The 17,832-nt window shown below is 42.6% G+C and overlaps 1 protein-coding gene across 1 annotated transcript; it reads left to right on the top strand.

The window, feature by feature from the left end:
- The first annotated feature begins 12,855 nt into the window (after positions 1-12,855).
- On the top strand, positions 12,856-14,077 carry IL17A (interleukin 17A). Its single transcript, XM_051614433.1, has 2 exons — positions 12,856-13,100; positions 13,817-14,077. The coding sequence occupies exons 1-2, from the start codon at positions 12,874-12,876 to the stop codon at positions 14,052-14,054; spliced, it is 465 nt and encodes a 154-aa protein (XP_051470393.1). The 5' UTR covers positions 12,856-12,873; the 3' UTR covers positions 14,055-14,077.
- Positions 14,078-17,832: the final 3,755 nt, after the last annotated feature.

The following is a 17,832-nucleotide window of genomic DNA, read 5'->3' as shown; positions in this document are numbered from 1 at the left end:
CATGAGACTATTTAATCAGGATTTAAATATCCTTTTCTCTCCTCAAGGAACAAAAGTCTCCTGTGCACTTGCAGAAAACCTCTGCCAATCCCTCCTTCACCAAAAAGAAAGACAGAAAGATGGAGAAAAAGTCATCCCACCATCTGATTAAAGTTTTACTTTGCCTGATGCAACTTTATATGGTAAAACTCTGCTTGAATCCTTTGCAAACAAACTTCAGGCTGGGCTGATGAGACATTTGGGTACTTCGCCTGTTTGTCTCCTTCTGCTTGTCTTGTATAAATGGCTTATCAGTTATCAGCTGTTGTGCACCACAGAAGTTGTGTGAGATCTGGCATCTCCAACTGCTGCTCTGAGAGCTAAATCCCAGCTCCTGAGCCAGCTCACAGATATCCCTGAGCATCAGCAGAGATTAAGGCAGTGGGGTTGTGTCCCTGCAGGGATGCATAAAAGGTTTTTTACAGGCTTAAAAGCTGGTCTGAAGGGGTAAGAGGATTTCTCTCCTTGGATATAAGTGTGAGCATGTGTCATTTTAATATTTTAGTCCCTCACAGTGAAAAAATAAAAGGAGACATGGAAAAATAAATAAATAAATAAACAAATAAATAAATTCAGCTACTATTTCGGAAGAGCTTTTAGCACATTCTCAACTTCTCCTTTCAAGGAAACAAAGTTTTCTTATTTTTGGGTATGAAATTCCCATATAATTGTTCAAACTTCTCACCACTCTGCACAGTATGTCTTATACAGGTAATAGGAAGAGTAATCAGAAAATCCACCTTTAATCATCCATAATTTCTTCTTTTCCCCTCCTCCAAAAGCTCATCTCTCCTATCCCATTAAGATTATTCCTTCTAATGCATCTTATTTCAGGGTTTGGTGTATCTAAAGAGACTTAGAACTCTTGGTACTTTTGAAAGTGTACAGACCTTCTGAAGTGAAGGTTGGGTGCAAAGTTGATAGTTCCTGGATGGTCACCATGATAATCAGGCAGTCATAATTATGTGAATAACCTTCTTAGTCCACAAATGATAAATTAATATTTTTTTCTACTTGTAATGTAGTTACAGGTGAAAAAAACTGATATTTTAATTCCATGCCAAGGAATTATGTCCAAATACACAAACAACTAACCTGCACAGCCAAACCTGCTATTACATCTTGCACATGGAAAGTAAAAATATAACACAGATTCATCTTATGATGTTTATGAAACTGAAAAATGTGTTTAGATTCTAGTCTAGACATTACAATTTCTCATATATCACTTCTTTAGGTCAATTTGTGGCCCTTATTAGCTGGTTCTCTCCATAGACTAAATACCAAATTCTCAATTGGTTGATTGCAAAAGTATTTTATTGCATCAGGAATCTGATTTCTCCTAAGCTCTCCAGTGCATTTAACAAGGAGAATTCAACCCATACTAAAAAGGACAGCAGTTCAAAAGTGAAAAGGGTACAAGTAATTCTCTTGAAAATCACTTTAAAACCAGAATTGCTCTGTTGCATTGGAAATGGAGAACAGGCTCCTGTATGAAGGTCTAGGATCTGGATGCCTAAGAGGAAAAGTGTTTGGAAACAGAAGTCAAAAGCAAAAACGTGTCTTTATATGTCAGGTATTGGTGTCTGGAATAACACCATGAGTTCATGGTGTCCCATGAGAGGTATTAGTGCATTGCTGGAAAGTACCTGGCAGAGAAGGACCTGGGGGCATTTGTTGACAATGGCTGAATATGAGCCAGCATGTGCCCAGGTGGCCAAGAAGACCAGCTGCATCCTGGCTTGTGTCAGCACTGGTGTGGCCAGCAGGACCAAGGCAGGGATTGTGGCCCTGTGCTGGGCACTGGTGAGGCTGCAGCTCTAATCTTACTTTCAGGTTTGGGGCCCTCACTACAAGAAGGACATTGAGGGGCTAGAGCATGTCCAGTGAAGAACAAGAAAGCTGGTGAAGGGTCTGGAGAACAAGTCTTTTAAGGAGTGGCTGAGGGAACAGGGATTGGTCAACCTGGAAAAAAGGAGGCTGAGGGGAGATCTTATCACTCTCTACAACTGCCTGGAAGGAGGCTGGAGTGAGGTGGTGTAGGTCTCTTCTCCGAAGGAACAAGTGATAAGACAAGAGGAAATGCTCTCAAGTTGTGTCAGGGGAGGTTTAGGTTGGATATTAGGAACAATTTCTTCACCAAAAGGGTTGTCAAGCACTGTGATGGGCTGCACAGGGAAGTCACCATCCCTGGAAGGATTTAAAAGACATGTAGATGTCACGCTTAGGGACATGGGCCTGTTTAGCAGGGCCTGTTGCAATAGGACAAAAGGTGATGGTTTTAAATTAAAGAGGGGACATTCAGACTAGGTATAAGGCATAAGTATTTTTTATAGTGAGGGTGGTGAGACATTGGCCCAGGTTGCCCAGAGAGGTGGCCTAGGAGGCCCCAAACCTGAAAACGTTCCAGGTCAAGTTGGACGGGGCTGTGAGCAGCCTGGTCTAGTTGAAGATGTCCCTGCTGACAGCAGGGAATAGATGGCCCCCAAAGGGACCTTCCAATCCAAACCATTCTATGATTCTTTTTTCTAGCTCTAGATGGTTTCAGCATAGTGAATTCACCCAGATTAAAGGGCTGTCAAATGCAGCAGTGATGGTCTTGAAACAGAGGAATTGCTCAAGAGCAGATGTCTGTTTGTTTTGGCCCTGTAGCCATGTTACCAGCTCAGAAAGAACCAGGTCTGGTAACTAGGCATCATTCAGGTCAAAACAGGACAGCAGGCTTTTGCCTTCCACCCTTTGCCCCCACCCCCTGCTGCAAGGCCCCATGTCTTGGAGGAGGAGTCCTTCACCAGTGGTTCTTCTCTGAAATCTCTGCCAGGGATAGTTCTGGAAACTTCATTGCACTGTGGTCAGAATTTGCATGTGTTTGGAAAAATGAATAATTTCCTTTTCTTATTTAAAAAAAAAAAAATAATGAAAGAAAGGTCAAATTAAACCCCAGTTAGGTGAAAGGGCTCAGAAATTAGGATTCCCATTGCACATTTGCAGCTGTCATCAAAACCACTCTGAGTAATTTGTTCTCTAATACTTCTGAATTCTGACTTGTTCTTGCACTGAAAAAAAACTGTCATGGGCAGAAGTCATTTGTCTGTGAACAAAAGAAGAAGAATGGAGCTTGAGTTTTCTAAATGAGAGGATAAATGACCGAGTTCTTCTTCAGGCTTTACCCAGTAGCGGGCAAATGGTCATGGTGAAAAGGACTTTATTGCTGCAGCCTGTCTTATCAAACCTGCCTGGTAGCCCTGAGTGTAAGCCCTGAGATATAGGTACAGTGAGCGAATTGGTGAAAAAAACAGTGTTCTGAACCTAATTTGGTTTGAAAGCAGTGGGTGGTGGAGCACGATCCGGTGGCTGAGCTAAGGGCTGGTGTTTTGGCACGTAGCACCCACCTCTCAGTGCTCCACGTGGGTCCCTTTCCTACAGCGTCACCTTGCACCGCTACCAAAACCATGGGCAGGTTTCCCAGGTGCTGCATGGTGCCCTGCACTGTGAGGGCTGCTCAGAGGGGTAGATCCCAAACCTCATGAGCATCATGGCAGCCCAGGGCAGCAGGTGAGGGAAGTTGCTCCCATTAAACAATGCTGCATGTTTTGGTCCCCGTCTGGATATGGCTGAAGATTTAGTGGTCAGATTCTCATTTGTACCATGTTACTTGTAAGCCTTCCCAAAGAAGCAAACAGCATCACACCAGGGACCAAGCTACTGAGCTAAATTTCATTCTCCTGAAGTGGTTGAGAGCATGAAACAAGGAATATCAGAATTCCATATTCTGGTATCTCTCCTCTTTTGCGTCGACCAGGAGAACACACACAACTGTACAGATAACCTCGTGCACTGCTGCATTCCTTCTTTTGTTGTCCTGTTGAAGCCAGGGGTGATATTCAAATTTAAAACTACAAGTTGTGCCTGTGTATGAGAAACTTGTATTGGCAACTTTTAACATCTCGAACTGATAAAACTACAAAAGGGAAATGTATTTATTTTTTTCCCCCAATGGATAGTGCAAAGAACTGACTCTCAGATGTTCTCCAGACAAGTCTGTGACATATTTTTTCTCCCCATTTACGACAGATTTTCAGTTTTGGAGCCTCTGAGCACCCCAAAGCAGCTACTCCTAATTTCTGCAGAAAAGCTAAGGAAAGTATGTGTAGCTGGAGGCTGACAAATCTGCAGCTGGCAACTGGTTTTGAGATAAGGATGAATACACCAAGGACTTCCTGGTAAATGTCAGAATTTACTTTGTTTCAGATAAGTGTTAATTACAATGGTCCCAAAAATGAAGAATAAAGATTTTCCAAAGAGTAGGATATGGACTCCTTGGGAATCTAACACCTATTTTTGTGGAAACAGGAGAGTTTCTCAGTGCTGCATTTGTAAGAAGGTATCATGTACCAGTTTCCTGCCTCTCAGAGGTTCTGTGAGCATCAGCACATTGAGGGACTCCACACACAATTTGTCTTGAGCTCAGAACACCACTCTGCAAGGGATGGATGGATCAAGTGGAGATCCTCTCAGATAGAGTAAGGGAGGGGGAAAATTGTGCAAAAGTCTTAAAAGCCCAAGAGGGAAGGGAGACAGGAACAACTCTTCCATGTATCCACTGGGGATGGGAAATAAATGTCTCAACCTCCAGCAAGTGACATTTCAGATGGACATTTGGAAAGTGTTGCAGGCTGGAGCTCTTGGACGTGGGGCAACAGCAGGGACCCCAGGTCCTTCTTCCCTTGCTTCCTGCCAAGGGGCTAAACTGTGGGTGAGACACAGGATGCAAGCAGAAAGCACAGCAAACAGAGAATTTCAAAATGAGTTAATTGTTTGTATAAGTCATTCTACAAGCTTGAAAATGAGCCAATTTATGCATAAAGGTTTTCTTCTCGTACAGATTAAAGCTGGCTGTGAAATGTAGAGTCACAGGATGTCTCTGAAACCATGAAAACAGAGTATTAACAGAGAGGTTTTGACAACAAAACTATTTGGTCATTAACATAACTGATAATCATGAAAACATAGACACAAGAAAGCACATAAAATCATTAGTGCTCAAGGATGATCTTTACCACATCTGGTGATCTGGTTTCAGCCTAGATCCCCTCTCATTAGCCAGTCATTGCATTTCTCAGACTTCCCTTCAGGGCTTTTTGTGCCAGCCAAGTTTATGGAAAGCTCCTAGATGGACTCCTGCCTTCATCTCACTAAAGTCGTGCTCTTTTTAAATGGAATAACTGCTCCTCTGAACCACACTTTGGCCATGATTCTCCTCTCTTCAAGTCTTTCTGTGAGTTCCTCTCACTAGATATCAATGCTGGTCTTGCAGTTCAAGACTTGGTTCCATTCTACTTGACTCTTTCAAGACCTCAGATCCATTGAAGTCTATTTAGGTTTTCAGTTTGCCTCCCTTAATGCTTTTCACCAGACAACCTACCTCTTTTGAAGACCTGTCCATAAACAACCTCAAAGGCAGCCCTTTGTGTTCTCCATATCTGTTCTCCAGACCCTTCTGTTCAGTTTAATTGGCCTGCAGCACATTTTCCAATATTGCTGGTTTTCCACCTGAAGTCTAGCCTCCCAGATGAAGAACTCTCTTTTTTCTTTTTTTTTTCCTTCTCTTTACTGTAGGCCATGGTCCTGAGCAGTGAGAGGCAGGGCAGTTCCACATTAGTTAGGTTGATCTAAAAATATATATATGCCACAAAATGTCCATACCTCCTTACCTTCCTCTGCCTGGTCCCATATTGCTTCTTTTATCCCCATCTTGGCATCTACAGAGTAAGCCCTCATCCCAGAGAGAACTGAAACTACTAGGAAAAAAAGATAATTAAAAAAAATCATATTCTGCTAGCTTTGTTCACTGAATTACATGCAGACAAGTGCCTTGTGTTGGCCAGGAGATGTTGTTCCTTCCGTTAGGTGTTAAGTGCTAATTTGGCCCAGCTTTATAACAAAACCTTGGGCAGTAAAATAGCACAAATAGTGATGCTGATGAGATCAGGATCCAGATGTAATCTGAGCAATCATATCCTGTACCCACCACGTGGTGGCATAAAACCTTCTCCACTTACCCAGATGACTTTACACTTCAATATTAATGGTCTATTAATTACCACATAGCGGGCATAAAATTCTTGCATCTCCTTAAATCCAACTCACACATCTGGAAGCCCTCTCTTTCCCTTTTTCTCCAAACAGCACTCAAGAAGCATAGAATCACAGAATCATAGAATGCCAGGTTGGAAGGCACCTCAAGGATCATCTGGTCCAACCTTTCTAGGTACTACTATAGTTTATATGAGATGGCTCAGCAGCCTGTCAAGCTGAGACTTAAAACTGTCCAATGTGGGGGAATCTACCACTTCCCTTGGGAGACTATTCCAACGTTTGACTGTCCTCATGGTGAAAAGTTTACCTCTTGTGTTCAATCAGAATCTCCCCAGTAGCAGCTGGTGCCCATTATCCCTTGTCTTTTCTATGTTACTCCTAGTAAATAGGGAATCTCCCATCTTCTTGGTACCACCCTTTAAGTACTGGAACATTGTAATAAGGTCTCCTCAAAACCTCCTTTTCTCAAGGCTGAACAAACCCAGTGTTCTCAGCCTCTCCTCATAGGGCAGGTTCTCCAGTCCTCTGATCATCCTTGTGGCCCTTCTCTGCACCCTCCCCAGCCTGTCTGCATCCTTTTTGTAGAGCAGGGACCAGAAATGATCACAATACTCCAGGTGTGGTCTGACAAGCTCCGAGTAGAGCGGGATGATGACTTCTTTATCTCTGTTGGTGATGCCCTTGTTGATGCAGCCCAGCATCCTGTTGGTTTCTTTGCCACTGCAGCACACTGTTCACTCATGTTGAGCCTGTTATCCACCAAGACCCCCAGGTCCCTTTCCACAGGACTGCTCTCCAGCCAGGTGGATCCCAGTCTGAACTGCACTCCTGGGTTATGTGTTCCCAGGTGCAAGACCTAACACTTCTCCCTGTTGAACTTCATAAGGTTCCTGCTACCCCACTCCTCCAGTCTGTCCAGGTCATCCTGGAGGGTGGCTGTCACTTCTGGAGTGTCAGCCTCTCCACTCATCTTTGTGCCATTGGCAAACTTCATCCGGGTGCTCTTGATCCCAACATCCAGGTCACTTATGAAGATGTTGAACAGGACGGAGCTCATTATCAGTCCCTGGGGGACCCCACTTGTGACTGGTTGCCAGTTTAAGGAGGAACTACTTACTGTCACCCTCTGGGTATGACCTGTCAGACAGTTCCTCACTCACTGCACAGACCACTTGTCAAAGCTGTAACAAGTCGGTTTCTCCAGGAGTAGGCCGTGGGGGACCATACCATAACCCTTGGAGAAGTCCAGGTAGATGATGTCCACTGCTCGGCCTGCATTAACCAAGCAGGTTACTTTGTCACAGAAGGTGATCAGGTTTGTCAAGCATGATTTGCCCCTGGTAAATCCATGATGGCTTTTCCCAATCATACACTTTGATTGACTTGTGATTGTCCCCAGGAGGATTTCCTCCATGACCTTTCCAGGGACTGAAGTGACGCTAATGGTTCTATAATTACCTGGGTCTTCCTTTGAACCTTTTTTATGGACAGGGGTGACATCAGCCTTCCATCAGTCTTCAGGGACATCTCCCAGTCTCCACAACTTCTCCAAGGTTATGGTGAATGGCTTTGCAATGACATCAGCAGCTCTCTCAGCACCCTAGGCTGGATGGCATCCGGGCCCATTGATTTGCACAGGTCAAGCTCCTGTAATAGTTGAAACACCAACTCTTCCTTCATTGACGGTGGGTCGGTGTCTGTGTCAACCTGGACTTTTGTTCCTATGGCCTGGGACCCAACAGCACTGGTGCAGACAAAGGTGAAGAAGGTGTTAAGGACCTCTGCCTTTTTAGCACTGTTGGTGACCAATTCACCTCTCCTGTTTCATAGTGGGCCAATATTATTCCTCTGTTTCTGTTTGTGGTTAAGGTATCTGAAGAACCCTTTCTTGAAGTTTTTGACATCTCTGGACAATGTCAGCTCAGAGCTGAGATTTTGCTTTCCCAGCTGCATCTCTGCATGCCCTGGCAACGCCCTTGTTATTTTTAACCAGTAATGTTCCACTTTGCCACCTCTGGTGCATTTTCATTTTGGTTCTGAGCAGACCCAGAAGCTCACAGTTAAGCCAAGGGGGTCTCTTCCTCAGTCTACTTCCCTTGCCTTTAAAAGGGATTAACCAGTTATGCATATCTAGGAGAGAAGAATAAAAGAGTGGTCTACTTCCTCTGTTTACTCCCTAGTTACAGAGTATCTATTAGATATTAGTAATTAAGCAGATGTGTCAATCACTGACAGAAACCACAGCTAATGAATAACCATGGTATAGATTTAATTGTGTCGGGAAAAACTAAGCATGTCATAGGAGATGATAATTTCTACTCCAGCTGCTGGTGAGGAAAAGCAGAGGTGTTTACTAGAGGAAAAAGGTTACTTTACCTTTTATGTCATGCCTCCTGTGCAAAGATTAAGGGGTAGGAGATCAGTGCAGTGATTTAACCAGTCTGAAGGAGACCTCTAGGTGTCTCTGATATAACCATCCACTCAGAGCGGGATTAAATGAAACTAAACTAAAATTAAACTTCAATGTTTAATCAAGGTGCTCAGAGCCTTGCCCTATCAAGTTCTGAGTTTCTCACAGATAAGCATGAGCCTCAGGCTCAATGTAATCATTGATCTCCTAGAAATTACCTCCACAGTGCACAATGGGTCATGCAAGGTTTGTATATAGGAGGAAGAGTGTTGTTTTATGCATAGAGCTTTACAAGAAAATGTACTCAAGAGGAAGAAAATGCATTTTCTCCAAAAAGAAAAAGAAAATACAAACAAGTAAATATCTGCCCATGGCAGTGGTGCTGGATCTAGATGATTTTTAAGGTCCCTTCCAACCCAAACCATCTTATGACCTTCCCACACATAAATAGAAAAGCTCCTTTTTTTGCACAAGTAGCATAAACTCAACTGATTGTAGTTGAAGAAGTTATTTGGAGATGTCTGCCATTCCTCTTTTAATTTTCTGCAAGCTCAGTCAGGGCACCAGAGCTCTGGCACTGGCTCACACTGTGACTTTGAGGAGGAAAAGTATCATAAGGGCAAATACACTCAGACTGGGGTGCCTGGAAGGTCTCAGCTGGGTAAAGTACTGAAGTAGCAACACTAATCTCAAGAAAGTTTTTACCAGAGACAGGAAAAGGGCCAGGTTTGACTTCAAAAGCGCCACGTTTGATTCCAAAAGGCTTTAGATAATATTTTTGTTGTTGTTTGCTTTTGTTGTTGTTGTTTCAGTAATTTTTACTAGTGCCCAGTTCCTGTTTAATGCAGAGCTAATTGTTTCTTGCTTAAGTTGATTTTAATAGAAAATCACAACACATACACTTCTGCCATATCCCAGGGTTTTCTATGGCACCTACCCACAATGCCACACACATAGGTCATAAAAACAGTTGGTTTTTATGTCTTTACACATGACAAGAGGAAAAGCACAATATTTAGTCCTTTTTGCATGAAAAAGTGAAACTGTTAGTTCAGAGAACTGTGTCAGAATAAAACAAATGGGTTAAGGTCCAATCTCATGGCAAAAATCACGTTCAGTTTTAGTTTTGACTCCAGATCAGGAAGAATTGGAAAATAAATATTTGGAAACTGGAAAGATCTTGGAATCAGAAATGTGAGAGCTTCATTTGCATCATTCAGACCTGTTGGAAGCATTTCAAGAGGCATGTTTTCTCCTGAGACCCTCTCATCCTGCCCATGACAACTGCAAACAGGTGCGTTTACACCTCAAAATAAACCATGGAAAGTTTTTTCCTTTTCTTTTTTTTTTTTCTTTTTTACCATTGCAATGCTGCATTACGTTAGTTATGTTTGAATGCTTAACTAGTCACCTTTCAAGCACTGAGGTAACCCAAACCACTGACACATTTAGAGTAGACGAGCCTGGATTTAGGGTCAATCTGGTTGAACCTGACCTTCCACTACCTTGCAGATTTTTGAAATCTTTCTTGCTTCTAAAATTGAAAATGTAACTGACCCACTTTGGGTGGATATTTCAGTAAACAGCAGTAGAGAAAACCCCCTCTGAGGGAACTATTTCCTTTAACCTGCACATCTCTAAGTCTAAGAGGGAAACCAAATTATGCATTTAACTTTTCCAGCATCAGCATCTTTTAAACAAGCTGATATAGGTCATGGCTATCCCAGAAACCACAAACTAAATGTGACGCTTACCTACATCCTCCTTTGGATTGTCCAAAGTGAGTAAAATTTGGACTTACACGTGAATATTAAGCAATGTAAAAAACACACCTTATTTGCATAGTTTTGTCTGAAAACGTCACCAAACTTAGAGCTGAGGAAAGGCACACATCAGCAAACCAAGGTTGTTACACTATGTGTTACTTAGTGATTCACATCCTAACTACTTGTAACCCACCGTCAGAGCAAAGTGATGCAAATAATTTCCCAAGAAAGACATGTTAAAGAGAAGGATAGATTCAACTTTCACCCCCTCCTTTCTGAATCATAATCCCATTCTTCAAGAAGCTCTCAAATTCAGCCTACAAGAAGCATCAACACTTTTGTGTCTGTTCATCACCCATCTACTCTCCAAACAACTTCTCAGGAACCTCATAAGAATAACGGCCATAGATGGTTTATCTCATAGTTCATTATGATCAGCATAATTACCTGAGGAGTTGCAGCCTGAGATATTTGAGCCTACCCCTCTCTGTAAGTGCCAGGTTTTGTAGCACTCAGGGTGGAGAGTCTCTCCTTGGGAGATGTTGAGTTGTACTAATTAGCTATGCCACCAAGGATTTGCTGGGGAGAAGCAAGAAGACTCCATAACTAAAACTAAACTGTCAAAACTAAAACTGAACGTGTATGGGATATTTGCCTGGAAGAAGACCTCAAATTTCTAGTTCCTAGTCCATTATCTGCTTTATCCAAAATTTTTTCATCCTTACTTTGCTGCTGACTGGTTTAACTGTAGAGCTCTGCAATCTCAACAAAGGAGAGAAAAATAGAATCATAGAGTTGTTTTGTTTGGAAAAGACCTTTAAGGTCGTCAAGCTCAAGCATCAACCCAGCACTGCCAAACCCACCACTAAACCATACTGAATGATGTCACAGAAGCACTCTGTCCCAGAGCATCCCATACATCCCAGTGACCAAAATACTTACTAAAGTGTTGTCAGCTTAAATCCCTGAACACAGATGGGACGAATTAATACAGACATCCCTCCTTTCAGGTAAGGTCTCTTTCAGGGTCAAACCCATACTTTTTCATCAGCACCTAGGGCTGTCAAGTCATCTGCCTAAGAAGGAAAAAAAAACAAAACAAGGCAGTTGTTATCTGTTGAGGGCTGGACTAGAAGATCTCTAGAGATCCCTTCCAACTCCTAACAGTGATTCTGTGTGATTCTATCAGCCAGAGCTACAATGATGACCCAAACTTAATAGTGGGCACTGCCTTGAAACAGCCCAACCTCTCCAAGTCTATGGCTCCTTACGATATCTTAGTGAAAAATCTAGAAAAATGTCCTTGAATGGGAGAAAGGGATCCTGACTGTCACCCTGTCAAATGGAGTTTGTCCACTTGAACACGTGTTTAAACATTGCAAGCTTAAATACAAACATGGCAGGGTATGTTACAGCTGCAGCATATTGGTTTTACAAGGACAGAGAGAGAGCAGGGTGAGTTTAGGAGCCATGTGGGATTGCTGATTACTGTCACACAGGGCTGGGACACAGGGAGTTGTAATGCCTTGGGGCTACCTGATGGGAGGTATTTTAGCTCCCAATATTTCCAAGTGTAGCATGCTATCACGTGTATACCATGGAAGAGGTGCCTGCAGTTCCTTCCAGTTTTCCTGCTTACAAGAGGAGACATTTTGCATCCCACAGCATTCACAAGTTTTCTCTCAAACACCTCTGTCCTCTCCCTAGCTTTGGAATGGAAAGTTTAACATCACACTTCCCAGAGCCCTGCGTTAATGGAATATATACACTTACGTTTTTTTAACTTAAGGTATGGTCAGAAACCACACTGTAAGGTTGGGAAAAAAACACCTACTCCACATTAACTAGGACAGCACAGGAGCCTTTATAAAAAGTCCAGCAGCAAATGTGCCCAGACACCTTCAGCTCGACACAGCCCAGCACAAGCATCAGCCACAGCAAGAGACGGAAGAGACATGGCTCTGATCGTTCACATTTCTCTGGTAAGAACTTCCTTTGTGTTTTATTCCCCTCACTAGACTTCTTTAATTCTAATAGACAGGAATGGGGATCTGCAGCCACCTTTAAAATTCTTGTTTAAACCATTAATTATTGAAAAGAACTAAAATGGGAGTCTTCTGAATAGCACCAGCGTGGGACAGTAATGAGTAAATTGGATGGGTAAATTAGTGAGCAAGGTTACTGCAACACACTCCGGGTCAAGAAATACATTGAAAACTCAACCTGAGGGTGTCTTTTTTGTTGTTGCAACCTATCTGCTGTTTCCTCTCCTATATTATTTTCTGCAATTTAATTATTTTTTCCCCACCAAATTGCAACCGAGTGTATACTATACCAGTCAGCACTGTGAGAATTAGATAATGAAAGCAAGAGGGGATGTGCTTTATGGCATATTTTTCCTCCAACCCACAGTATAGGCTCTGACTACCAGCCTGGCTGGCTGTGGGTGAATTTCCCAGCCCCATAGACCAGTGGTTAGGCAGGTGTTGCCTTACAGCAGCTGTACCTGCATCATATCCTAAATGCATCAACTCTCTTCAGCTCAGGTCACTGCTCCTCATGCTGCTGGCCATGCTGTCAGCCAGCAGTTCTGCCCATGGGAAGGGGGTACAACCTGGAGTCAAGACAGAGAACCTCTTCAAGCAAGCGTATGCTGGATGCCTGACCCAAAAAGATGCAAAATTCCCTCAAACTGTGAGAGTCAACATAAGTATCAGCAACGGGAACCAGGACACCAAAACTAGTTTTGACGTCAGCAACCGCTCTCTGGCTCCCTGGGATTACAGGTATGATCACTGTCCCTGTGGGCTAGAAATACACTGGCTCTCCTGGCCAAGACTAATGGTGAGGATAGGCCCATGGATTTATTATCAGTGCTTTACTGTGGAAAGATTTTGGAAATGTAAGGGTATCCACAACCCACATAATCTTCTTTGAAAGATGAAAAATACAGAACAGAGCACAGAAAAAATAAAAAAAAGGTCTAGGTTAACATATAGAAGGCAAAGGAAAATATTTCTGTAATTAAACTGATTTTTTTTGCATATTTATCTTCAAAAGCATTCTTTACCTAAGCGATCATCAAAAAGACTTCAGAGGAGTAACATTGCACTGAATTTCAAGGCAGTTTAATGATATCAGCATCAGGCCCTAAGAACATTTCATCTTTTGAAGGGGAGCTGAATGTCTTTGGATTTATTAGTCAGCCTGACATGTTGGGAAACTCAATTTCTAATCAGTCTTTCATAGTCAGTTCCTATTTGAAGCAAGTCATTTGCAAAAGCAAAGTTTCAGATTGTTTTATACTTGAAAACCTGCAGTATTTCCTTACACTTTATTTCTTAAAAACCTACAGTCGTGAAGGTTCTACTGCCTCTTCATAGGCAATCTCCCAGGAGGTACAGGTTCCCAAGCTGGGACTCCATAATGATCCAAACTATCATTCCTCTGGAGATGCAGAAGCATTTCCATTTCAAATATTTCCTTTTGTGTCAATTTACAGGATTGACGAGGATCACAACCGCTTCCCCCGGGTGATTGCTGATGCCAAGTGCCGCCACTCCAGGTGTGTGAATACAGATGGGCAGCTGGACCACAGTGTCAACTCTGTCCCCATCAAACAGGAGATCCTTGTCCTCCGGAGGGAGCAGAAGGGCTGCCACCAATCATTCCGGTTGGAGAAGAAAATCATCACTGTGGGCTGCACATGTGTCACCCCCTTGATCAGACACCAGGCTTAAAGGGAACCAGTAGTGTAAGAGCAGAGAGTCGTGGAAGAGAGGTTCTCTGCCTAACAGTGGTGAAATGAAGGGTCCTGATTCACTACCATCAAAACTGAATAGGGCCATAATGATTAGCTAGAATTTATCAGAATATATCAAAAATGAAGGCATCTCAGTTAAAAAAAAGTTTAAAAAATGCTCCAAAATGTTGACCTCTATGAATTCAGAATCTGGACACCTTTGTGTGTCATGCTGAAAAAGTAACGGGAAATCTTTACACATCTTTATTTTACACTTTGAAATGTCTATTTATATAATTTATGTTGGTGAAAAAGTTAATAATAATGTATCTGCTTATTTATCTTTGTGTAATAAAAAATAGAAAATGACTCTGTGGTGTTCTTTCTTTCTAAAGAAACCTTTTGATCAGGCAGGAATTCACTCAATTGAAGTACCACTATATAATAACTAGTTAAAAGAGTTAAAACTCAGAAATGCACTTGGTGTTTTAGGGACTGAAGTTCCTTTTCCCCTAAAGAAGCATTCAAAGTGTTGTGTTGAACCTGTCTTTACAAATTCCTTTCCAATTGGATAATTAGCTGGATAACTGGGAAACTACTCACTGCTGTTTTTTTACTAGTCTGTCTTTAGTGTGAATCTATTGGGTGTCACTTGGTAAATAATTTTTCTTCAGTTATCTTTCTTTCTCTAACAGTAAAATGTTGCTAATAATAAAAGCCCTAATTTCCCTATGGGTTTTATGTTCTACTGCAGCAGAACTAGATGTTATCTAGAGAAATTTAGGTTTTAGCATCACACAGGAATATGTAGTGATAGGACAAGGGTGAACAGTTTCAAACAAAAAGAGGAGAGATTTACATGAGATATTAGGAAGAAATTCTTCACTGTGAGGATGGTGAGACATTACACAGGTCGTCCAGAGAAGTTGTCCTGGACCCCTCCCTGGAAGCATTCAGGTCCAGGTTGGATGGGGCTTGGAGCAACCTGGTCTAGTGGGAAGTGTCCCTGCTCATGGCAGGGGGTTGGAACTAGATGATCTTTAAGGTCCCTCCCCACAACCATTCTGTGATTCTATATATGTTGCTAAATTCAATTGTCATTTTCTCCATGCTCATGTTGTTCCAAGATGTTCACTGCCAGCAGTTGGTGCTCCAAATGTAGTGCACGCTCACACAGCACTTCTATCATGATTGCAATGGGACTCGAGTAGGTGGATGTCTAGCACTGCAGGTGGGTTTATTCAAAGCTCACTTGGGTCAAAAGTGCTCAGATGGAAATGTTCTGTGTTTCAAAAGGCAGGTTGGTGTGCAAACATGCGGATGTTTTGTTTGCTGCTGTCTCAGGAGGTGTGACCCTTCTCAGGGGCTGGCAAAATGCCACTGGCAAATGCAACAGCAAATATGGAAATTCAACAGATGCAGAACTCAGGGGTACAAGTCCCTAATGAGAGGCAAGATCCTCTTAGGGGAAAGCAACTTCTCTAGATGCAGCTGTGCTAACTCATGTGATTTAGGTTAGATGTTAAGAATAAATTATTTACAGTTAGGGACTGAGACACTGTAACAGGTTTCCCAGGAAAGCTGTGGATGCCCCCTCCCTGGAAGTGTTGAAGGCCAGGTTGGATGGGGCTTTGAGCAACCTGCTCTAGTTGAAGGTGTCCCTGCCCATGGCAGGGGGGTTGGAACTAGATGATCTTCAAGGTCTCTTCCAACTCCAACCATTCTATGATTCTACAATCATCCCAGCTTTTGCTGCTGAGGGTTATTCCCCCAATCTGTGTCAGTGAGCCTAAAGCCTCCTACATCTACTCCAAGCAAAATCAGGTGGGTCAGTGTGTAAGCTGTACTGATTTCATACCATCCCTTGACGTAGCAGATGTACACTGGTCCAAGGAAACACTAATTAACACTGAGCAATCACAGTATCTGTATTCACAACAATCAACTCCTGTCCACACCTTTAGTTACCTTCAGACACTGATAAAACTTTGCCCATAGGTAGGTATCTAGCAGTATATGTGATCTTTGCTTGTTTCCTACCTTGTCTCCAATTAAGTCTCCTTAAGTTCTCATGCAGATCCTGAAGTTCACCCAGCTGGCTGTGCCAAGAATATGAAGTATGGGAACCGACTGAAAAAAAAAAAAAAAAGAAAAAAAAAAAAAGCCATCTAGAAGCACTCATCCTTTGATGTTTTAAAGGAGTTAAATAAACATCAGTTCAGGAAGATCAAATAGAGCTGACTGCCTTGTCCATTAGATAATCCTCAACGTCCTACCACTTGATATAGGAGCTTTGGCAAATTGTCTGCAGCAGCCCAAGTAACTTTGAAGAGTTAAAATTGTGGTGAGTCCCATCCTTTAATACCTGGTAGTGATGTTGGCACATGAGTAACAGAGAGTTGCTAGCAGTGCTGAGAGAGAGAGCTACCACATGGAAAAAGTCAGAACCAGGTCAGCATGAGATGACGCAGCTGGAGCACCAGAACGCTGACAGCTTTCTGCTCATGGGCTGCAAAGGTACTCCAGTCCCCCTTCCAGCAGCATCATTCTCACTCACACTATTTACCGACCCAATTAAACTGGTGTCTGAGGACACAACCTTTCTTCATTTACTTGGCCCGGTGCCAAATTCATGCTCAGCCCTGCAAGCTGCTGGAGTGTTGTACACGCTCCTGCAGAAGCATTTAATGACGTGGTCACCTGGATTCATTTGGCCTTAAAAGTGTTTTCTCTCCTACTGCAAATTCTTTTGCAACTCCAAGCATCATGACCTAAGAGGTCTTCCTTGGCGTTGCTGTGTTCAGTTGGAAAGTTGCAGAATAATCCCAAATCGATGTGCCCTGCCATGAGGTCACCTAATCAGTGCCTTTGTTTCTCTGGGCAAACATTCCTGACTACATTTAATAACAATGATCAGAGTAGACTGAAGAGAGCAGTACTCTTCTTTCCACCTTGCATAACTCTTACCAGTTTGAGGGTCAAAAGGTAAAGCTTGGCTTCTGCTTGTTTTGAAGAGTTTCAGAGCAAATTCCTGCTTATTTGATGCCCTTTAATGATATCAGCATGGGAGGGAGGGGGAAGGGAGGAGCGTGGCGGTGGGGGCAGAATTGCTGCAAAACCCTCTTCAACACAAGTTTCCAGCCCACCACTACTCTCTGTCTCAGTTTCATGTCAGTTTAGAGAATCTGAGCAGCAGCAGCTTAGCAGCCAGGTTGCTTGGCAAGCTGTGAGTAAAACTCAGCAGAAAGAGAAGTTTGAGACTGGATTTGTGATCAGTGATCAGTTAACCATGCTTATCAACACCAGTTATCAAAGCATGTTGGACAGGTACCAGAGATAAAGCTTCAGCTGACTGGCAAGCCTTACAGCATGAAGGAGGTCAGGAGTACAGATTGCAGAAGTCTGAAATAAAAAGCAAGCCCAAAAAATTATAGGGGCATGTTAATGTCCCTTCCGACCTTAATGATTCTATGATTTTATTATAAGAGAGAAGATGCACCTATTCTATTAATTTATTGGAACAGGGAACCTTGATCATGATACAAACACATTGTGCCTACTAAGAGTGCAGATAAAACAGAAACACAAGACTTTGTACTGGTAAAAACATTAAAACTCACTCATAAACAGCTGTGCCCAGGAAACAGTGTTTTGAGTAGAGTCTACTCAGTCAGTGACCCCCAAATAGCATCCAACATATTTTTAGCTGTTTATTGAAGCTGCAGAAAAGGTTGAAAAACTGAGCTGGTTTTCTGAAGGAAAAATTAAAAGTAAAT

This window comes from Apus apus, chromosome 3 (assembly GCF_020740795.1).
Source record: "Apus apus isolate bApuApu2 chromosome 3, bApuApu2.pri.cur, whole genome shotgun sequence".
Classification (NCBI taxonomy): domain Eukaryota; kingdom Metazoa; phylum Chordata; class Aves; order Apodiformes; family Apodidae; genus Apus; species Apus apus.
Note: the sequence above shows the minus strand (reverse complement) of the source record. Positions and strands in the feature narration are given on the sequence as shown.

What these genes read in the sequence shown, in the direction of transcription:
- IL17A (XM_051614433.1), top strand. Translation starts at nt 12,874, where the DNA reads ATGCTGCTGGCCATGCTGTCAGCCAGCAGTTCTGCCCATGGGAAGGGG. An exon ending in CTGGCTCCCTGGGATTACAG is followed by an intron (nt 13,101 to 13,816) that starts GTATGATCACTG and finishes GTCAATTTACAG; the next exon opens with GATTGACGAGGATCACAACC.